The 23801-nt window shown below is 44.5% G+C and overlaps 1 protein-coding gene across 3 annotated transcripts in view; it reads left to right on the top strand.

Annotated features, from left to right (window-relative positions):
• The first annotated feature begins 212 nt into the window (after positions 1-212).
• Positions 213-23801, top strand: part of LOC128324610 (N-acetyllactosaminide beta-1,6-N-acetylglucosaminyl-transferase-like) — a 32694-nt gene continuing 9105 nt past the window's right edge. Inside the window, exons 1-3 of one of the 3 annotated variants that reach the window (XM_053249381.1) lie at positions 213-1498; positions 17633-17725; positions 19805-23531. In XM_053249381.1, coding sequence (XP_053105356.1) covers positions 550-1498; positions 17633-17725; positions 19805-19995 — 1233 coding nt within the window. In that variant the 5' untranslated portion in view covers positions 213-549 and the 3' untranslated portion in view covers positions 19996-23531. Of the gene's footprint in view, positions 1499-5533; positions 5947-17632; positions 17726-19804; positions 23532-23801 lie in introns of those variants that run through there. The other 2 variants (XM_053249382.1, XM_053249383.1) reach the window with 2 other exon arrangements.

Genomic DNA, 23801 nt, shown 5'->3' on the forward strand with positions numbered 1-23801 from the left:
TGTTCATCAGCTCGCGCAGGGCGCCGCTTCCACACGCTAAGTAACGCCGGAGATTGGGCGACACCCCCTGCAAGACAGGAATTCGGGGGAAAGGATAGGCGCGCGCTAAACTGGGCAGGGGAGCCGCGCCGCCGCCAACCAATCGCGCGGCCGGGGGCTGCCATCAGCCGCTTTCATATGCAAATACAATTGTTCTCCCAAAGGCGAGGCAGACCACTGAATTTGGAGACACTAAAAGAGTCGGGCAGTGTTGTGCAGGCGAACGGGCGGGGTAAGCGGTTGCTCCTCTCGCTGGAGGCGCACTGAATGTGGATCGGTTGCAGCTACTGGAGGAAAACCGCTTCCTTAGCAACCAACGGAGTTAAAAGCGATCTCCGGAAACTCTTGGTGCGGGGGACGAGCTGAAAGACCGGAGCGGCACAGAACAAGCGTCCAGCGGAGAAGTGAGTGGCAGGAAAGCTGAATGAATCCGTGCGAGGGCTGCGGGAGGAGTCTCTTGCCCCGGCATTCAGTGCGCAAGAAATAGCATCTATCGGTGTTCCGTGCACGATGCTCTTTTGGAAACCCTCTTACATCTTGGCCGTCCTTTTTCTGAGCGGCTTCACGGCTCTGCTGGTTTTGCGGCATGGCCAGCCTCGATCTTCCCGCAAACACCAGCAGCGGCAGCCCCAGCTAAAGAAGTCGTTTGGGGGAAGCGATTTCCTCCGCGGAGCTTGCGATGCTTTGGCAAAGGAGAGGAAAGCGTTTGTTTGGGGAAACCATCTCCAGACGTCTTTTGAGAGATGCGCTACTTGCCAAGATTGCCTGATCGACAATCACTACCTCACCAGAACCCTTTCCGCAGAAGAAGCCGCTTTCCCTATCGCCTACGTCGTGACCCTCCACAAAGATCTGGATACTTTTGAACGCATCTTCAGGGCCTTTTATGCCCCTCACAACGTGTACTGTCTCCACGTGGATGAGAAGGCGCCTGCAGCCTTCAAGCAGCAAGTGGAGAAACTGGTGAAGTGTTTTCCCAATGCCTTTCTTGTGTCCAAAGCTGAGCCTGTCATTTATGCGGGGATCTCTAGACTTCAGGCCGATTTGAACTGCATGAAGGACCTCCTGCAACCTGGGATTCGGTGGAAGTATGTCCTCAACATGTGTGGGCAGGACTTCCCTCTGAAAACCAACAAGGAAATTGTCCAGTACCTGAAAGGGTGTAAAGGGAAAAATATCACTCCTGGCATCCTCCCTCCAGCTGCTATGACTGTAAGAACCAAATATGTTTACAAGGAGCATATAGCCAAAGAGGCATCTCACATGCAAAGAACCATGTTGGCAAAGTCACCCCCACCTCACAACCTGACCATCTACTTTGGCACAGCTTATGTTGCCCTCTCAAGGCCCTTTGTGAAGTTTCTGTTCAGTGACAAGCGGGCCCTTGATCTGCTGGAGTGGTCCAAAGACACCTACAGTCCAGACGAACATTTTTGGGTGACACTCAATAGAATCCCAGGTACGTAGTAGCATCTGACCCTTTCTGATCACAATGGTTGGGGCTTGCTACTTAACCTAAAGGGATACAGCTCTCAGATGTGGCATAGGCATGACTTGCTTGCTAACAGCATTTCCAGACAGAGCATTTTGGAAGTCTGAGTCTCACCACACCTGATCACAGTTGCCAGTCACATGTTGGCATTGCTGATCCAAACCCAAGACTGCAAAGTATTGAGCAAAATCCTGTACAGTACATTTGGGGTGTGCACGAGTGGTTTGTTGCAAACCGGGCGCAGTTGAGAGGTTCAATCACAGACCGAACTGGGGGCGGTTCAGTCCATGACCAGTCCAGGCGAACTGGTTTGGCTATGGTAAGAGGCAGCCAGGTGGGTGATAAGCTCCTTATCCAGCTAGCACAGCTGCTGGCACTGCCACTCACCTTCCTGGTGCAGCCCCAAGTGTGCTCCTCCCTCCTTTACCAAGCTACTGCCAAGCCAACCGCTTGATAAAAGAGGGAGGAGCTGCACCAGGAAGGTGAGCAGTGGTGCTGGCATGTGTGCCAGCTGGGTAAGAAGCTTATTACCTCTCTTGCCATCCCCGCCCTGCCACTCTTTATGTCTGAAAGAGTCCCCCCACCCCTGTACTTGTAAAGAGGAATCCTCACCAGATTCCCCTGTACAAGTATATTGTCCACCTGGACTGCCAAACCGGTTCAGTCAAACACACTGTACCAGCCAGTCAGTTCAACCAAACCGATTCGGTCAATGGAACAGTACCAGCTGGTCAGTTCCACCAAATTGGTTCAGAGCACTGTGGTTCGGTTCAAATTGATTCGAATTTGAACCAAACCACGGTGGTGGTGGTGGTTGTTTTTGTTCCATGCACACCTTTGTCCCTTTTTGTTTTCCTGCTTCCAGTTAATCACATAACCTGCTTCCAGTTAATCACATAACAGTTAATCACATAACCTCTCGCTATAGCAATGCTGTAGATAATGTGAATCTATAGATAGGAAATAGGTATCTGGACATCTGAGTGTTAAAGAATGACTTTTTTTGGTCAAGTGATTTTTCTTCTTCTTTCATGAAACAAGATTCTCAAAATGTCATAATGTACTAATACTGTATTTACTACAAAATAAGCCCAGCTGTCTTTAGTGGAACTTCTTTCAAAGTCCCTCGGCATCCTAACTAAGCTTAGCAGTCAGTGGGATTTACTCGCTGATAAGTGTGTTGTCAAAACAGAGCAAAAGAAACCACCAAGTAGGTAGGTCTGCTCATGGACAGAATCGGAGAACTAAGAAATACTTGAGGATAAGATTTTCCACCCTGCTAAATTCATCCAGACAACTGGAGTGGGAACGGCTGTGTGCTCATGAAACTTCATTTGATGCAGTTGTGCAGAAGCATTCTTGCGTAAATGCAGGAAATTGTGCAAACAAAATTGTGCAATGGACAGCCATTGGAAATCATGGCTGTCCATTGTGCAACTCTGTTTGCATAACTTCCTATGTTGCACAGCTGTGCCAAGTGCAGTTCTAGGAGCGCACAGCAGTTCTCATGGTGCTCACAATCCACACAGGACATTGTGCAGTATATCAGCCACTGTTCATTGCAAAATTAACACAGAAGTGTCTCTATCACTTAGTCCTTTTAGGGCAATGTCACATTCACACTAGTGAACAACATCCCCAATGTATCGCCTTAGACCATTTACAGTTTTTATTCTGCAGACAGAAAAACAGCTGGGGCACAAAACAACCCGAGGTATCTATTGATTTTTCCATTGGGATACTTTCTTATTCCAGCCAAGTGTCTAATCAAAATAAACAGGTCCATGTGAGAGGTGTATGGGCATTGTAAAACACACTTTCTTTCGGCACCAAACACAGCAGTTTGTTTTGGGGTGCTTTTCCACTCCAAATTCCATTGGAATTTGGTTTGGGGTAGGAAATACACTCCACCACACAATTTTTATAAGTTCTTTTACTTGTCTGGATGAGCATTAAGACAGTATCTTTCATTACAGGCTTGTTCATAGATACATATCCATCTCTTGTTCTTGCATCATCAAGTGATGAACACACGTGTGAATGAGCCATCACAAATCAAACATCACAGATAGAACTTCTATATCATCTCAGGTGCAACACCACTTTTCAATGGCTTAGTTCACTCGTAACATTCCAAGTTACTCCGTGTCGAGTAATCAACTGATGTTCCAGGCTTAGCTCTTATTTGTGCTGCAAAGTAGGTTCCAACCCATCTCATTTAGAGGGGAAGTAAACAAAAACCCCTCACCACAAAGGGGCCAGCATAATTTAAGGAATAATAGTATTGTGCTTGAAAGTTATGTTGCTGTGGTTATTTGTATACATTGCTTTGAACGTAAAATTCCAGTAGCTTTATGTTATTTTTATGGAGGAGATCTGGTCTTGTGGTAGCAAACATTTCCTTCCCCTTTGCTAAACAAGATCCACCTGGTTTGCATTTGAATGGGAAATTACATGTGTGAGCACTGTAAGATATTCCCTTTAGGGGATGGGGCCACTCTGGGAAGAGAATCTACAGGCTTGCATGCAGAAGGTTCCAAGTTCCCTCCCTGGCATCTCCAAGATAGGGCTGAGGGAGACTCCTGTCTGCAACCTTGGGGAAGCTGCTGTCAGTCTGTGTAGACAATAGTGAGCTAGATGGACCAATGGTCTGACTCAGTATATGGCAACTTCCTATGTTCCAGGCAGTGGTGGTACCACAGGAAAAAAAATGGGGGGGTCACAGAAGGGGCAAAGTGCATTTATGGGTGGGTGAGATGTGTCCCACATATTAGATTTCTGAAACATAAATGGGTGAAAGGGGTATGGGGGCAAGCCGCTTCTCCAGGGGTGCTTGCCCCCCTGTGGAGCCACCCTTGTTTCAGGGTAAACTTTTCTGGACTCCGGTGAAAATGTATCTCCTTCTGATGCTTGAAAACATCTGGTCTGTAACAGTACCATCGTATATATATTGGTTGTTCTATACCATAGTTCAGCAACTGCCACAGTAACACATATAGCTCTATAAAAGAATATGTCAGCGCTGGACAAATCCCAGGTGCCCGCGAAACATGGCATCTAGAAACTTAATCGTGGTGCCTAGACTTGGATATTCAGAGGTAGCATTATTTCATAAAATGTTTATTTGTCCCATGCACTCCTGTTTTTGTTCTAAATACAGTATGTTACTTGTAAAGGGGATAAAAATAAGCCCATTTACTCTTCCCCTCCACTTAGTCTAGTAATTTTGTCAGGTGTCCACTGTATATTTTCCTAATTTTGAGGCTGGCTCCTAGATCCAATGAAAAAATTTTCAAGGCCTAGAGTATGTTAAAAGATGACACAAAGAAGTTAAATCTGAGTGCATGCTTGCTGACCGGATCCAGCTTTAACAGCAGACATGCAACAAGGTAGCTTAGTAAGAGGTAGAACTTATTCCATAAATGTAGGACAGGGGGTGCAGGAAGGAAAGAAAAGTGACATCCTGTCTACAGAAGAGCTTATTAGTTTTTGTTAACAGTGATGTTTAAAAGTATCCCCTAATAAGGACCGAGTGAACTCTTCAGTTTGTGGAATGCAAACTTAAATTATTGTAATATACATTAACCAAGATACCTAGGATGCCTGTCTGTTTGTTTTCCCAATGCGTCAGCTTGTGTACTGTGGACAGATACTCCACGAGCCTCTCCCCCTTGAATCTTGTGTTTCTGAGCTTTCTTTAGTTTAAGTAGGTCTCTTGTCCTCAGGGGTCCTAAGAAAAGGTTTGAAAAAGTAAGCCCATTGTTTAATCAAGGTTCAGAATCTAGAAAGAAAACACACAAATATCTCCACCATCCCTACCTTAGCTATATTTCCTTAGACTTACCATCATTCTGAAAGGCTTTAGGGTTAACTTTATCAGTTTTTATAGCTGCTTCCCTTGTAAATACCAAATCAATCTTACGCTTGTTGAACGAACCCTTATTCAGAAACAACTCAATTTTTCTCCTTTTCCTTCCCTTCCCTTTTTCTTTCTGATTTCAGACCTCACTCTACAGGATCCCCACTGGGACAAACTTCTAATTAACAAAACATAAAAGATTGCTGGATAGAATACAACACATCCTTCCCTTTATAACAACCAGAATTGGATAGATTTAAAAGTTGGTGACAAAGTCTTGAAGGCTTTTAGGTGGTCTCCTGTCACACATACTCCTCCTGTGTCTTGGGGTCTCCTGCACAGGAGCTGTTAGTGATTTATTTTCTGGTATATAGAGGATTGTCCATCATTTTCATCAGCCATATCTGTGAGGTCAGAAGTAGAGGCAAGATCAAATTCCTCTCCAATTGCTCTCCTGAGATCAGACACCTGTAGAATCCAAGGGAAAGAGTAGTGGTATACAAGGACAAAGCAGTGGAGTGGAATCAGGAATATTAATAGTTGAATGAAATGGATATTGAAGCTATTCCCATGATCCCTGGAAAGCGGGCTAAGGGAGCTTAGCCCGCTTTCCAGGGATTGTGGGAACCACCAGGCTCGCAGGCGGGCCCTGTGCTCCCAAGGCAGCTAACCCACCTAATTCCCCCTCCCCTTCAATGAGGTTAACGGAGCGAGAGCGAGAGCTCCGTTAACCTCATTTCTTTTGCTCGTGTGTCGCAGCGACACATGAATAGACCCCCACCCGGAAGGCTACAAGCAGCCTCCTGGGCTTGGGGGTCTCTCCAGGATGTCCCGTGCGTTTGCATGGGGCATCCTAGAATTTCTGGGGGGTGCGCAGCCCCCAATCCCCACAGCCCCCGCTGGCTCTGTGACGGAGCTGGCAGCTGTGTGGGCGGCCAATCCGGCCACCCAGCTATGAGCAGCTGCTCATCTGTAGGGAGAGCGGGCTAACCTGCTCTCCCCGCAGACCTGGAAGAAGCTCTTTTCATCAATCATGAGAAGAGCTTCATTATGTACAGAGAGGCAAGTGCAGACTGCTTTTCAGTGCTCTTGCTGCTGACTGGTTTTTTAGCCCTGGGTCTACTCCAGGAGTGGAATATAATTCACTAAAGCCCCGTTCAAAAGCTGGATCAAGGAACTGATTAACCAAAACCCCCGCAACTCCCTTCCCTCTTTTCTCATGCTTGAAAGTCTAGAACTGTTCAATTTCTTTCCATCATCCAGTATGACAGAATCTTCTCAGATATCGATTGTTTTGGTCCAGAATATCAGGAACGTCCCTTTCACACTTTATAAGGCAGCTGTACTTGAACAAAGTCCCCCACCTGAAATGTTTGTTGTTTTGCACCCCATTTCTGATTCACATACATTTTATATTTTTGTTGCTTCTCCCTACCTGATCACAAATGAATCTCTGCATCCTCAAGGTGGGATGGCACAGAAAGCCCTATCAGTTGTTGCCATTGGGCAAGTTTGGTAGTAGCTTTGCACCTCCATAGCTGTTCAAAGGGTGATTTTTCTGTAGTAGAATGAGGAGGATTATGATAAGCAAATAGTGTTTCATGGATCGTCTCCTTCCAGGATTGTTGTTGCTTAGTAGCCAATTGTAAAAGTTCTTTCACTAATCTCTTCATTCTTTCCACTAAGCCATCCCTCAAGGATGGTACCAGGAAATAGTTTTGTGTTCTATCCCTTGGTTATGCAAATATTGCTCCATTTCAAATGAGGTAATCTGTGTCCCATTGTCAGTCACTTGTTCTTTGGGAAGACTTTCCCTTGCAAAAGCTGCAGCCATGAACTGGATCGACTGGTTTGTTGTAAATGAAACTTGTGGCCACCTGGAATAGTAATCCACCATCACAATTACAAATCTTTGTTTTGTGTGTTGGTTATCAAAAAGCCCCATTATATCCAGATCAGGTTTTTCCCAGGAATCATTGGGATACTCTTCTGGAGTCAAGGGAGTGATAAAGGCCTTCTGTGACTTATCAGACACAGCACAAGCCATACACTGCCTGATCACATCTTTGATGTGTTTTTCCATACCTGGCCACCAAAACTTTCTCTGATTTGCCTTTTAGTCAGGCTCATGACCAGGTGATCTTTGTGGGCAATTGTGATCACTTTTGCTTGAAGGAGGTTGGCACCACCAAATGATCAGTCATCAGGACCAGCTCACTGAGAAGGGACAGTTCACTCGCTATGTGCATGTATGGTTGAAGATGTTCAAGTACCTTGTTTTTGCATGTTCATCCATTAGTTATGTAGGGTTTACGTTCAGTAAGCAGTTGATCAGCACTGAGGGCCGCTTTCCACTCGGAATCTGGAATCGTTCTGTGAGTGGATGAAGCTATTTGTGCAATTACAACTCCTTCTTCATCCTCTTCTTCTGTGATCTCCACTTGGCCTGGAAGTGAAGTCAAGATAAACAATCTGCAGTTGTATTCTGAAGACCTGGCAGATATTCCAGGGTGATACTAAACTGCCTGCCAATAGGGACACATGCTTGCCAATAGGGAACAATAAGAAAATGCTGCTTGTCAATAGGGAATAATAGAAAACCTAGGAAACAAAAGGAAACCACTGCTTGCTAAGAGGAAACTCAGGATTGCCAATAAGGGAGTATAGGAAGACCACGCTTGCCAGTAGGAAGTTATAGAACATCACTGCTTGCCAATAGGGAAGTGATCTCCTTCTAATCTCTAATTGGAGATTAGATTTGGTCAAAAAGACACTATGGATGTACTCTCTGAGTGACCATCTTGGGAGGAGACCAATGGAGATCACCTGCTGATACTGGATGAAGGAACTGAATAATCAGTCAACCAGGTACTGGATACTAAACCCTTTCAGAGGCACAAATCAAACATAGAGCCGGTCTCACAATCAGTGGGCTCTCCTGGCACACGAGCAGGGAGGGAGCCCTGGGCAGCCAGATCAGCCACCCACACGCTTGCCGACTCCGTGCCGGCTCCACGAGCGTGCAAGGCATACTGGGGAGACCCCCGGAGCCGGGTGGTGGCTTTTCACCTTCCTTCCGGGGTCTACTCGTGAGTAACTGTGGCACGGAGCAGCACCGCGGCTACTCACGATCTTTAGAACCAGGTCAGCACCGCGGCTACTCACGATCTTTAGAACCAGGTTTGCGGAGCGCTCGCTCCGCAAACCTAGTTTTAGGGCAGGGGTAGTTAGGCGGGTTACCCGCCTAAGAACCACTGGGCTTGCAGCCAAGCCTGGTGGTTCACACAATGGGGCGAAATTGGGCTAGCCTCTGCCTCTGCTAGCCCGATTTCACCCCATTGTGTGAATAGCTTCATAATCTTATAAGTCTTGATTTTTTGAAAATGCCTTTTTTAGCCTGAATTCCCAATAATAGCTGTTAGCAATAGCAATAGCACTTACATTTATATACCGCTCTATAGCCGGAGCTCTCTAAGCAGTTTACAATGATTTAGCATATTGCCCCCAACATTCGGGGTACTCAGGGCATCAGCACCTTCCCTTTGGCAGCAGAGGTGAGTTTATTGGAATCTGTATCTGGAGAAGATGGTGTTCACTGGTCTTCCTTGGTGTTAGAGGCTCCCAACCAAAGCTTCACTGGGTTCAAACTTCATGAAAGTGAACATATAGAGACATAGAAAAATAGAGATTCCAGGTAGGCAGCACGATGCATTGTTCTTAAGAACAGAGGGCTGATTGAGAAGGTTAACCTTCTCAAAAGGCCAAACTGAGGAATGCAAATTCTAGTTCCAAGCTGATCATTTTACACCCTGGCAGAGAGCCATTGTTTGATTGATATCACAGCTTCACTCTAAGTAATGCAGCTCAGCATAGATATAGCCCCAGAAGTGTCTCTTTCTGCTTAGAGTCAGAAAAGTAAACCCCACAGAGGGACATTTTCATAACAGGGGAAGTTTCCATACTGGGGAGAATTGCAGAGAATTTTGTGTTTTCATCTCCACATTGCAGAGAATTTTGTGTTTTCATCTCCACATTGCAGAGAATTTTGTGTACAACTTATCATGATGGAAATTTCTCCACATTTATCATGACTCTGTGTTAACTGAAAGTGTAATATCAGAAAAGGCTTTAGGGCTGCTGTTAACAGGGAACCATCATTCTTTGGGGCCCTTTCTAGTTATGTCAAGCCTTTTCCACTATGCCATCCTTGATATTTACTTAATATGGCAAAATGATATTAATCCTGGTCTACACTCTGGTAAGTCCCTAAGTGACGCAGTGGGGAAATGCTTGACCTTAAGTGGTGCAGTGGAGAAATGCTTGACTAGCGAGCAGAAGGTTGCCAGTTCAAATCCCCGCTGGTACTATATCGGGCAGCAGCGATATAGGAAGAGGCTGAAAGGCATCGGACCGGGTCTCATGATCAGTGAGACCCGGTTCCTAGCCGTGAGTGGGAAGAGCAGACTAAGCCCGCTCTCCCCGCTCACGAGCGGGCAGGGAGCCCTGGGCGGCCGGATCAGCTGCCCACACGATGGCCGGCTCCAAGACAGAGCCGGCGGGGGCTGGGGAGCTTGGGGGCCGCACGGACCCCGGAAACCCCAGTATGCTCTGCGCAAGCATGCAGGGCATACTAGGGAGACCCCCGAGCCGGGAGGCTGCTTTTAAGCCTCCCGGCCGGGGGTCTACTCGCAAGTAGCCGTGGTGCGGAGCTGCGCTGCAGCTACTCACGAGCAGATAGCCTGGGTTTGCGGAGCGCTTGGTCCGCAAACCCAGGCTAAGGGGCGGGCTACAGGAGCGGGTTAGCCGCTCCAGAACCACTGGGCTCAGCTGCGAGCCCGGTGGTTCTTACGATCACAAAAATCAGGCTAGGATTTTCCTAGCCCGATTTTTGTGATCGTAAGAATAGCCCCATCATCTCATACTGCACGGGAGATGGCAATGGTAAACCCCTCCTGCATTCTACCAAAGAAAACCACAGGGCTCTGTGGGCGCCAGGAGTCGAAATCGACTTGACGGCACACTTTACTTTACTTAGACTCTGGCAGCCCTTAGGCTTTTTACCTTTAGCTCTTCTTCAGATGTGACATCTTTGATCCCAGCAAAAATCATCCAAAGTGACTTCCTATGTATAAAGTCAGATTTAAAAGTGAGAATGGAAAGCAAGAATACAGAAGCAAGACTGTTTATCTGTATCCACTTGGTTTTTGTTATCAGTTTTTCATCTGACTTCTGTTTCAAAGTCAGTTTTCCATGTAAGCAAGCAAGAGTTATGATTATTTGATGCAGTTGGTAAGAATGGTCTTCTACCAAGTGTGTTTGTTTGTTTGTTTGTTTGTTTTTCTTGTAAAATTATACCGCCTTTCATTAAAAACAATCCCAAGGTAGTTTACAAAAGTTAAAAAATACAATAAAAATGACAATTAAAATATTAAGCTAAAATGAAATATCTGATTTAAAATATAAAAATACAAACATAAAAACTATATGTGGGTAAAACACACAGAAGCAGCAATAAAAACAATCATGTAAAGGCCTGGATAAAAAGCCAAGATTTAACAAGCTTTCTAAAAACTGTGATGAAGTCCAAGGAATGAATAGCCCCTGGGAGAGCATTCCAAAGTCTGTGAAGGGCTGTTAAGAGTGACTGACACTAAGCTTCACCATGGAGCCAAATATTGCTGGGTGCTATAATACAATATCAGGAAGCAGTGATATAGGAAGAGGCTGAAAGGCATCATCTCATACTGCGTGGGAGGAGGCAATGGTAAACCCCTCCTGTATTCTACCAAAGACAACCACAGGGCTCTGTGGGTACCAGGAGTAGAAATCGAATCGACTTGATGGCACACTTTACTTTATAATACAACACCACCAGGAAGAGTATTTTAATCCATCTTTTTAATAAATGTCCTCAGTGGGCAGACAGGAAAGGTAATTCAACCACTCGGGTTAAAGCTGTCTAACATTGGTGTGTGGCAACATTTTGCTCTTCCATGTGTAACTTATACTCAGAAGCCCAGCCCTTTTATTCCTGGGCTTCATTCCCTGGGCTCAGAGCCTCCTCTGAGGACACTCCAGAGATAAGAACATTGCAGTGAAATGCTTGTTGCCTGGGGAAAGGGAGTATCTCACCTATCTTTCAAATGATAACCTTTAGCCAGCAAAAGATGTGTCTTCCTAGAATCTTATGAAAGTCAGACTGGCTGGAAATACAGGTCAGCCTTCCTCAGGGCTTCTATTTCATCCTTTCGGTTGCTCTGGGCAATTTCACAATCTTTCAAAAGAAACGATACTGTACATAAGGAGAACCTGGGGTGGGGTGGGGGGGAGGAAGGTAAAATCTTTGGGCCCTATGCAACCTCTTTTACTCTGTGGTGCATTCCCCCGGCCCACACACACACTTACTCCATGGCATGCCAGCAGGTACAAAGAGTAGTTCCTTCTCCTGGCCGGAATTTGAGAAGGAAGAAGAGGAGAAGAGAGGAAGTGGGCTATGAGTCTATGATATCTCTCCACCACTCTCCTTCCTCCACTATTCCATTCTGTCTCCTTCCTCCTTTTCGAACCTTGTCACCCCGCTGATAATCCACGATCCTAGGTGATCATCTGAATTCACCTGATGGATAGACCAGCCCCAAGAAAAAGTAATTTATGCTAAAATGACATGTCCAGATATTTACACATATCTCGGTTTTCTTCTGTTTGCCCAAAAACTTTTTGTGTGTGTGTGCATATGGCTATACATAGGAAATTGATTGATCAGTAAATAGTTGGGGGTTGTTTATCCCCCTTTCTTGAATACTGGCACCACAATACGGGCCTTCCAACTTCTTGGGGTTATTCCTCCTTTATTTATTGAAGCACCAGAATCTACCAGTTAAAATATGCTTTAAACAGTGCTGCTGGCAAATCACTTTCCCCAACTCACTTTCCCTTAGAATTACTTAATTCTAAGTAATTAGAATTACTTAATATGCTCAGTTTATCAGGAGAAACTGGAGACCAACTAGGAAAATCATCCAGGTATAGTTCAGTACAGCTATAATTCATTATCGTTTTGGTCAATCCTCATAACTTGCAAGTATTGGCAGGTATTCTTGCTACTATCAGCTGACATGGAGTTTTAGGAAAATGCAGCCCATGTGTTTCCACACAGGAAGGAAATTGAATGAAGGACTGAAGAAAGAGCCAACTTTACTGAACACAACTCGCTATTGTGGCTTAGTTGCAGGAAGCCATACTGAAGCCTGTATTGTCATATAAATCATGGGTGAGCAGACTTGAGCTTGTAGAATCTACTTGTCTTTTTTACCAGCATTTCAAGGTCCAGCACCTGAAGCCAAGCATATAATAGTAGCAAGGAGCTGAGGATGTTGGGCAGATATACACCTAGAATTCTAGGCAAAGGTGTCCCAAGCACATGCTCTGACCAGTAAGCACTCAATTCCAGAATTGAGCTTGCAGTCCTTTTGAGCAAAAATCCACTCCTGGTATTCCTCTAGTTTCTTCATTTGAGCAGCCTAAATGTCAAAGTACATGTGGTGATTAAAATGTTATTTGCCTTGACTGGCTTAGTTTTCTTTAGTCAGTAGCTCATCCAATGGGAAGGCTGCAGGTTGGGATCATGGCAACCCCACTGTGTTTCACAGGGGAGCACAATCCAGCTGCTATTCATAATGCGGGAAAGCTCCCATTGGTACTATTTGGAGCTTGTTCCCAAGGTAAATAGCAACCAAATGGTCATGTCAGCCCCCAACCCCTGCATCATGATCCTGATTTGTGGGAGGCTCTGATCTGGCTGCTATTGCCTAAGGAAATACTAAGCCCATTAGGGTTACTAACACTTTTCATGAGGTGAGATGCTTGACTAACAAGCAGAAGGTTGCCGGTTCAAATCCCTGCTGGTACTATATCGGGCAGTAGCGATATAGGAAGATGCTGAAAGGCATCATCTCATGCAGCGTAGGAGGAGGTAATGGTAAACCCCTCTTGTATTCTACCAAAAGAAAACCACAGGGCTCTGTGGACACCAGGAGTCGAAATCAACTTGTTGGCACACTTTACCTTTTAGTTTTCCTCTAATTTGCAAGCAGAGGAAGGAGCTGATTTCTTGTTGCTATTGTTAGCAATTGGGAGTCGGCCCCTTACTTGTCTTCTGCAAATCACTGAGTGATCTACCAGTAGATCCTGATCTACTTTCTGTCTGCCTTGATGTAAATAATCTTGCTTATACCATTCACTGAAACTCTACTGGTTTTTCCATAGGCAGTTCCCCAGGAGACTAGAGCCCCATTCAGACATTATATTGTATGAGTGCACAGATGTTTGTACACTCATACATGTATTTGTGTGAATGACTCATGGGAGGCCAGCCCATTGGGGCAACTGAGGCAGTGTCCCACCTCTAAGCAGCACCTCCCCCCCCCACACACACATACACACCCCAAACTGTATCTCTCTCCCTCTCTTCTTTTCTGTCTTTCTTTGCTGTCAGTTTTTGTACCTTTCCACAACTCGCCGGCAGAGGCTTCCCTTCTTCTGAATGGCTTAAGCTGGGCACTCAGAATTCCTCACCCAATATACTAAATACAGGAGGAATTTGCTGGTGCCCTGGTGTGGCATCATCCCCCCTCCGCCACCAATCAAGAGCACAGGTTTAGTGGGGTTTTAAAAACCTTCTTTCTGGGCATTGGTTATCACCACCTTGGGGCAAATAAGAGAGGGTACAGGCAGGGAAAGAGAAGGGTGGTTTGGAATTTTGCAAGGTTCCAGGCAGGAAGGGACACCCATTCTTCCTGCTGCTGCATGTGGAGAGAGCAAGATCCTACTTCTTATTGCCAAGTGAGTGCTGCTAACGATAAATGAACGTTTAATTTTGGCTGTGGGCATTTTAAAATATGTGGACATCTTACTTTAACAATGTGTAGGGTGGGTCGGTTGCCCCTTTGTGGTTGGCCCTTGAGGTCTTTCTTCTTCTGTGTGGTGCACTTTGCCTGGGGAGTCGTCCCCCCACTCCCACTACCACCACAAGATTTCTTCTCTCTCCTTTCCTTTTCTGTTGTGGTGCTCTTTGCCCAGGAACCTGCAAAGTTCCTCCACAAAAATCCACCGCCTGCCTCTGGGACCCAACTTGGCACCCAGCAGCAACCTCTCTCATTATTCCTTCTCCTCCCCACCAGTACCCAGTGATGAAGGGAATCCTCTCCCAGCTAGCCTCAGCACAGCTGGCAATTCTCAAGTTTAAAGCAGCGTTGCAGGCTGTTTTAACCATCCTGGCTGCTCTGCTCCAGCTGTTTAATTGCTAGCCATCCCGGTGTGGAGCAGATCCAAGCCATGCATTTAAATGGAGGACAGCGCTGCTGGCTTGGAGAAGAGGTTTGCTTTGGGTGCTGGTCTGACAGTGGCCATCAGGGTGATGGGAAGTGGAGTGGAGGAAGAGCTCCTCTGCTCAGCACAGCTGCTGCAGCCATTTTAAACTTACGAATTGCACAGGGGCGCTGCAGGCTATTTTTTGGTGAGGGGAGAAAGAATATTTTCATGGGAGGGGACTCCTTGAGTAAAGGGGGGGGGCAGGCAGAAGAATCCCATTTTTACATGTGTGAAGTGCTTAATATGTTTGAGCATTCAGTTCTGTTGTTCCTCAGCATTTCTTTCAAAAGTTGGCTGTGGCCTTGGAACCTGAACCTGCCAAGTACTGCCTTCACTGGCAACACTATATAATTTGTTAGTAGTACATGCAGTATTTTTCACATGTTCTTCCTACTCCAAAGATAGGAGGGAGGCCTGAACCACTCAGCTCTTGCATAGTTCTCTGTTTTTAGCCTACTTTCCAGTAGGCTTATGAGATCACCCAGTATTGTGTGTGTGTGTGTCCGTGTGTCCTCCCCCTATCAACTTCGCAACACCTGGACCAGTATGAACTAAATCAGGTACAGTTGTATAGGGACACCTCAATGGCATAGTTTGTGGTGATGTCATCCACCCCAATCCAAGAAGGCGGGTGTGTAAACTTTTGAGGCGCAAGTGGGCTAACTTGTTCACAAGCTAACTTGTGAACAGCCTAACCACTTTGAACCAAATTTGCTATAGCTGTAGGGACACATAGGGATGCCCAAATGGCACAGTGTGTGATGATGTCATCTACTGTAATTCAAGATGGCGGCCACATGAACATCTGAGGAGCAAGCAAGTTAATTTGTGGATTGTCTAACCCATTTAAACCAAATTAGGTACACTTGCAATGAGTGACACATAGGGACACCTCAACAGCATAGTTTGTGATGATGTCATCCACCCTGATCCAAGATGGCAGACACATGAACATTTGAGACATTAGAGATCTAGCTTGTGGACCTCGATTTGCACCAAATTTAGTCCAGAAGTAGAGACATTGAAAGGAAAGTAGGCTGATTAGTTCTTACTAGAACAACTTGTTTCTTAATGCAAAGCACATTTCATGGAGGTGTGGTTCCACTGAAATCCACAGGATTTGCTTCCAGGGTTTGAGTTGCTAGTTAGAAAGTCACAGTGAATAACAGGGCTGCAGCCTGCAGATGGAATTGAGTGACTTGCACCAAAAGCTCACTATTTGGGCATGCAGGGAAGCAAAGAAAACAAAGTACAGCTGTTGACTGCATGCTTAAACTCGGTCTGACTGTTCACCTCACATTTCCATCCACATCCAGTGGCGTGATTCAGTACTATAGTAGTCTGACAGGGTGCTTTGACAACTTAGTGACAAACTGGTTGGTTGTCGTTCCCATTTTCAACTGTCACGAACTTTTAGATCCTGCGTTTTGAACTTTTCTCCTCCTTTGTATCTCAGTCCACATCTGTGTATTTCCACAACCGACTAAGTTCACTTCATGCTCTTTGGTAACAACAAAAACATTTTATATACCACTTTTCATCAAAAGTTTCCAAAGAGGTTTACACAGAGAGAAATAAATAAATAAATAAATAAGAAAGAAAGAAAGATGGAGCCCTGTCTAAAAAGAAACATAAGATAGACTCCAGCAACAGCCGCTGGAGGGATGCTGTGCTGGGGGTGGATAGGGCCAGTTGCTCTCTCCCTGCTAAATGAAGAGAATCGCCACTTTAAAAAGATGCCTCTTTGCCCAGTTAGCATGGGGTACCAGAGCACTTTGAGGCTGCAATCCTAGATGCTCACAGGTAGAATAGGTGGGATCCCCATATGCTCCAGTTCAACCTTCTTTGTCTGTAAACCACCTGGAGACTTTGGTAGGTGGGGGGTATATAAATGTGTTAAATAAATAAATACCTAATCTAATTTCTCAGCCTTTCATACTGCTAGATTTATGGCTGATATCATGATGACTGATATTTATTTATAAATATCATCCAGTCATCCAGTACCAGGAAGCCAGTATGGTACAATGGACAGAGTGTTGGGTTTCTGGGTTCTAGTAACAGGAACATAGGAAGCTGTCATACTGAGTCAGACCATGGGTCCATCTAGCTCAGTACTGTCTACATAGGCTGGCAGCAGCTCCAAGGTTTCAGGCAGGAGTCTTTCCTAGTCCTACCTGGGAAATGCCAGGGATAGAAGAACCTGGGACCTTCTACCATCTCTGTAGCAGTGAGGCTCATTGGGTGATGTTGGGCCAGTTATAGTTACTAAAGCTGAATTATCCCACAGGGTAGTTGTGAGGATGAAATGGGAGGGTGAGACACTGTATGCCACCCTGAGCTCCCTGGGGGAAGAATAGAATAAAATAAAAACAATCATCATAAGATGCCTTAAAGCATTCACTTTGTATGGATGAATACCACACACACTCCTTGTGTTTCAGGAAGAAATTGACTGTATTTATTTGTTAAATGAATACTCTGCTTTTTCCCCAATGAAGTGAACACTTGAATCAGTGTCCTCCAATGCTTTGGGCAGTGGGCTTGGCCTGGCCACTGTTGTCGTCATGGAGCTGCAGTTCCTGGAGGGATCCCATGTGAACCCGAGTGCCACTCAGAGTCCTTTCATATGCTACTTTGGGCATTTGCGTGCCATAGGTTGCTGACCCCCGGTTTAGAACACTTTGAAAGAGAATGATGCACTTCTTGTGATTTCAAGAAAATCCAAAGATTTCAAGTGAAGTCTGTTGTCTTTGCAAACAACTGGGTGACAGCAGTGTTGATCTTCTCAATGCTCCATCTGGCATTTTGAGACTAAATGCAGTGCCCTCACAAGACTCAGATTTCTCATTTGCTCTCTCTTCAAACAACAGGTGTCCCTGGTTCCATGCCAAATGCTTCATGGGAAGGTAATCTGAGAGCTATTAAGTGGAGTGATATGAAGAAACTACATGGAGGCTGTCATGGTAAACTGCATATAGTTTTTACATTTCATTTTCCGGCATTGAAAGCTTGACTCTTTCCACTGAACATCCCATGACCTTGTTCTGCGCTGGTCTTATTTTTCCATCCAGTGTTATGAGGGTTTCCAAAGAGTTCAGGAATCTATTTCATGTCTATCTGACCCTGTAGCACACAGTCCCAGAAACTCTGGTATTACACCAGGCTGTTCTTGGAAATCCGCCCTGCAAAAGGAGACTAGCCCGATATTAGTTTTGGCTGTACAGCCTGCATAGCCAACTTTACAATCTGAAAAATGAGAAAAAAGCTGAATGCATTGACACTGAAAAAAGCTTTGACACTCAAGGTTGTGTAGTTGCAGATTACACAGAACTTACACTTCCCATGTGCTTTGTGCACTTCTAGTTTGCACTAAAGGCTCTCATCGACACTTGCACATACAATCCCTGTGTGAAAGGGGGAATATGTGCAAAGATTCCCAATGCACTTCCTGGATTTACAATCCTGACAGTATGTTGACCTAAATTTCCCCATTGGCTTTCATGGAGTTGTTCCACAACAGGGGTGTAGGCTCTTCGAGTTGAAGACTGGTGGCCTCAGTGGCTTGGAGTGTTAGGAAGACTCTGCGATACAAGGCCAGATAAAGAGGACAGTAAAGTCAATTAAGCCAGTAGAGAATCAGCCAAGCTTTGGCCTTATGGCCCTTTAGAGGAAGAAAAGCAGGAACAACAGAAACAAAACAAAAAACAGCAGGGGGCACTTAACCCTCTCCCTTCCCTCTGTTTCTCCACTCCAAATCATTCCTCCTCAATCCACTTGCCCCCCTGCAGGGTATTAAAGATGAAGAAACAGTGGTGGATTAATGGAGAGGCAGAGTGGGCATTTGCCTACAGTGGCAAAATCTGAGGAGCAGCAAATTTTGCCCCTCCTCAAATTTTGCCAAGGGTGGAGTGGGCAAGGATACAGTCCCCCGCTTTTACCTTATATAAAAAAGGCAAACCTTTTTTGTTTAAGGCAAAAGGGCGGCAAAAGCCTTTTTGTTTATGGACGGCAAAAAAGCTTAATCCTCCCCTGTGGAGAAACATATACTGTATTTAAAACTCAGAAGTAAGAATTGCTTGAGGTCAGTCTGAAAGAGGAAACAGTAAGTGGAGAAAGGGTTAAGTCTCTCCTCCCATCACCACCACTTCTCTGCTCCTGCTGGAAACCACTCTATTTTCTCCCCTTATACACATTTCTGCATAATATGTAGTTTTAGCCACAGTGTGAATATGTGTGGCTGACAACATAGTTTTCATGCAGGAACTGGACAGTTATTTTCAGCTTCTTGCCAGAACTGATATGACACTTCCCCAGCAAGCTGGATAAGTGGGGCCACTGTTTCTGAAAACTCAGTCTGCTAAATCAGAGGTTCCCAACATGGGGGATGGCTTCCAGGGGGTACTCAGAGCTCTCCTGCCTCCCCATGCTGCAACTGCATACACATGCAATCTCAAGCTAAGCTGAGGTTTTGCAACAGAAGATATACACTTGTTTTAAAAAGTTGGGAACCCCTGTGCTAAATGAAGATACTGGAGCAGGACCCACCATTTCCCATCATCCATTGTGGTGCAGAATGTGGCTGTATGGATGTAATGGGCACCTATTGGCTTGTGCCTGTGACATATGTTATGGGCAACACAACACCTCCTCCTCCCCTCCCCTCCCCTCCCCTCCCTTCTTCAGGTCAGGGCCATTTTAATTATTTTAAAAATGTAATTCATGTTCATAGAAGACATGGCTTACAATGACTAAGTTGTGACAACTAAATGAAACCTCTATATTTGCGGCATTTTGCTTTGGATTGCTGGATGCAGAGGATAACACAGGAGAGGGCTGTCACTTTCATGCCCTGCTTGTGAGCATCTGGTTGACTGCTTTGTGGAAACCCTGAGGAGCAATTCTAATTAAAATCAGTTGGATTTCCTTCTCAAGATAGGACTGGACTGCACAGGACTTAGTCAAGGAACGCATTCTTGCTTTGTCCATAATGTGTTTAGAGTTGTTGTTTTTGCTGTTATTTATTATATTTTATTCCTTGGCAGGTCATTATGTCAGAGACATTTGCATCTATGGAACTGGTGACCTGAAGTGGCTGTTAAACTCCCCAAGCCTATTTGCTAACAAATTTGAACTCAAAACATACCCGCCTACTGTGGAATGCCTAGAGCTAAGACTTCGGGAAAGAGCACTAAACCAGAGTGAGGTACCAGTGCAGCCAAGTTGGTACCTTTAGTTTTAAAAAAAAAGAAAGTGGCTTGCTTTAAGCTGGCAATTGGGAACAATAATGCAGAACCAATATTTTGGAAGAACCATTTCCCCTTGAAGACTTGCATTTTTAGGATATGCAATACGGGTAATCTTTACAAGACCTTGAAAACATTTGCACTGAGGCTGAAACAAGAACTTGGAGCCATCTGAGCATTAGTTGCACCTTCTTGGAATTTTTTAAATTATAAATATTTTTTTTAGGTTTGCATCCCATTTTAGAAAGGTTTTATCATATTTCTTCAAGCAATCAGGTATTATTTGTTAGATCTGTATTTGTACTGAAGGTCCTGTGAAGAAAAAAGTAGAAGCCCCCAGATCCATTCTTCTTTCATGTGTTCTGATGTCCGTATAAACACATTTTGGTTTGTTTTTGAGTGATGGGATTCGACAGATCTGAGCTAATCATTGCAGAAAGATATAATCAGTTACCAGTTCTGATTAATTGTGTGAAAGACAGTGAATTAAAATGTCAAGCTGCTTGCATTAGATCCTGGACATTGCTAGTATCAGACCTCATCAAGATTAGTTAAGATGGATTATTTGAATGTACAGCATCATGTTAGAGGATCCCTTGATGGGGCCATCTTGGAACTCAACTGACTAGCTGGACACTTCATTCAGCTTCTACCTGCATGCAAACACTGTATTTGTTACTTTATCAACCAATAACAATAATGAATAATAATAATAAACTGTATTTGTTAGCTGCCTCATAACAAATAGATCTCTGGGTGGCTCACAATAACACAATGGTTAAAAAAATCCAATAAAAACACAGAAAACAATATGAACAAATTAAAATACAAAATGCAGAACAAAACATTTTAATTTAAAACAAACAAGGCCTGAAGTTTAACAGTGCAACTCCATATGAATAACCAGGGCTCTTCCAGCATCAGCAGTGGGAGGAGAGAGGGCCCTGTGTACTAGTGGAGTTCCATCTCCTTGGCTTAACTATGGGCATTGCTAGGCATGGGTGATTGTGCTTTGGATCACAATAGAAAAGCAAAAATAGAACAAAATGGAGACTGGAAGAAGGTTTCTGTTGGACCATTTGCATGCTTATGCTTTGGCCATATTTGGCTTGGCTGCTTAATGGTGCTAAAATCATAAGAGGAAACCTCAATGTGCACAAAAACTATTGAAGGTATTTGGACTCAACATGCTCTTGGATCAAGAGACTCTTCCATGGGGCAACGAAATCAGTGGCTGACATACCACAATAGACTAATTCAGCCCAGTAACACTGCAGGCCTGCAAATCACACAAATGGCATTACACAAGAGCAACCCTATTGGGAATAATGGGCTAGAGTGATATTATTTATGCAATTTCCCCATTTGTACAGTTGCGCAACTTGCATGTATGCAACATGGCAGGCTGACTTACCCTTGTGCAATCAGCTCTGATACCTTTGTGTATCAGCCAGCTTCATTAGACAAACGTTTTAATGATCTTACACAACTTTACTTTAGAGATTTCTTTCTACTGCTCTTCAGAAATCATTTCTGCACATCATCTACATTTCCACCCCATATAAAATCTGAAAAGGTGATAGCAATGTGTACTGAAGGTCCTGTGAAGAAAAAAGTAGAAGCCCCCAGATCCATTCTTCTTTCATGTGTTCTGATGTCCGTATAAACACATTTTGGTTTGCTTTTGAGTGATGGGATTCGACAGATCTGAGCTAATCATTGCAGAAAGATAAATCAGTGCATAATGCCCACCAGCTGTTCCTTGGTATCCACTATATTCACGCAAATGATATGCAAAATATGGGGTTAACTGGTTTGTCAATAAAATACCCACATTCACAGCAGTTCTCCAGCTCATGAGATTTTCCCATTTGGGCCCCTGGGGTTCAAGACATTGCATATGCCTCAGTTATGGTCTGTCTACTGTTGTACACTGATTGAATTGAAAATGTACTTTTTCCTTCCAAGCAAAAACATTTGCAGCTATCCATTGAGGGTAGAAGGCTACTAGCTGTATTTTTTACAGTGAAGTGCAATCATTTCTCATTAAACGAATGAAAAAGAACACTAAATCAACAGACTACAAGGAATGTCCTTTGCTACAAATTGCACTAAGGTTGTCAGCTTTACAGCTGGCCTTCTGGCTGTGCTTTTAACAACAAAATTTTGCAGATTTTAGTGGGTGATGATGTGTTTACCTGCATGCTGTGAGAAGCTTCACGACACGTGGTTATTTCTGCTTATCAAGCTGCTGTTAAAGGCACAAAAACAGACCACTAGCCTTCCTCGCCCCCACCCCCCAGTTAGTTGGCAAACCTAGATTGCTGCATGAATAAAATATGGAAGACGGGTTCCACTCTCTTAATAATGTGCCAAAGAACAAGGAGATTTGCTCTATGTATAGCAGCAACTATCCCACTTGTGGGATATGGACTCTAACATGAAAGTGTGTAGCTGCCAGAAAATCATGAGACTCCAACTTTCTCTCTCTTTCTTTTATATGTTTGAAAAAACACCATTTATGAGCTAGAACATACAACCAAAGATCAGTTACACAACCTGGATATATGTTGGTTAAATTAAATAAAATTTATCTATATCTCTGTATATCGCTTGTCAAAACAATTGCACAAACATAGGAGCAACATAAAAGTATAAGATCAGCCCTCCTGGATCAGGCCCAAGGCCTATCTAGTCCAGCATCCTATTTCCCATGTGGCCCACCAGATGCCACTGGGAAGCCCACCAGCAAGAGATGAAGGAACACCCCTCCCCTACTGTTGCTCCCATATAGCCACCAAGATTAGTAACCATTGATAGACTTGTCTACCATGAATTTGTCTGCTTCTTGTAAAGCCATCTAAGCTGGTGGCCATAATAAATAATAAATACTGAACTGAAAACACAATGTTCAAGATAGTGCACAGATCAAGCAGCCAAACTTTTCAATCCCTCCTTACTGCGGAGAAAATTCAGAAAATACAGAAATCAGGTGAAACAGTGAACAGGATTTTTGTACCTTAACAGTTAGGTAGCAAGTATGAATTTCAGCAGGAGCAGTTTGTCATGAAAGAGAGAGAAAGGTTGTACCTGCAAAATCCTCTGAGTTAACAACATTTTATATACCACTTTTCATCAAAAGTTTCCAAAGAGGTTTATACAGAGATTTTTTTATCTGGAACAATTAGTGGGTGTAGAACTTTGTCTTACAAGCTGCTGTTAGATGATAGGAGCAAGCCAGGTTGGGTTCTGTTTTTCCTGGACAATCGGAATGTTTGTGGACTATTTTGGAATTCTGTTTTGTTTCTCACCAGGAACCCAGAGCTAAGAGGTGATACCAACATCGATCATCTGGTTGGCAGATGGGAAGGGTAAAGCAATGCTTAGGGGTAGACTGGAACTCATTTCTACCTCTTCCACTAATAGGAGATCAAAGCTGACAGTGCTCATTACTTAACAACTTCACATGCATCATAGAAGCACTCATGTGCAATCCAGGTTGCAGACTGCAACCCAGAGAATACGGGTATTCACATGCGCAGCTTGCTTTCTAATGAGATCAGCCACCACGTCCTTGCCCCAGGGCACCCTGGGATGTGGGAGGGGGCCTCCCACTCCCTGCATTTCCCTTTGCCGCACCACTGCTCATGTGGGGGCACGGGAAGAACGCTGCCACTTGTCTGCTGAGGAAAGCAGGCGTGAGCAGCAGCGGCAGATCATCCGTATAGCCTTAATGAGTTCTTATTTTCAAATACCCTGATCACATAGAAAATTCCATAAAGCTACTGGAATTTTG

Source organism: Hemicordylus capensis, chromosome 4 (assembly GCF_027244095.1).
Source record: "Hemicordylus capensis ecotype Gifberg chromosome 4, rHemCap1.1.pri, whole genome shotgun sequence".
Taxonomy (NCBI): domain Eukaryota; kingdom Metazoa; phylum Chordata; class Lepidosauria; order Squamata; family Cordylidae; genus Hemicordylus; species Hemicordylus capensis.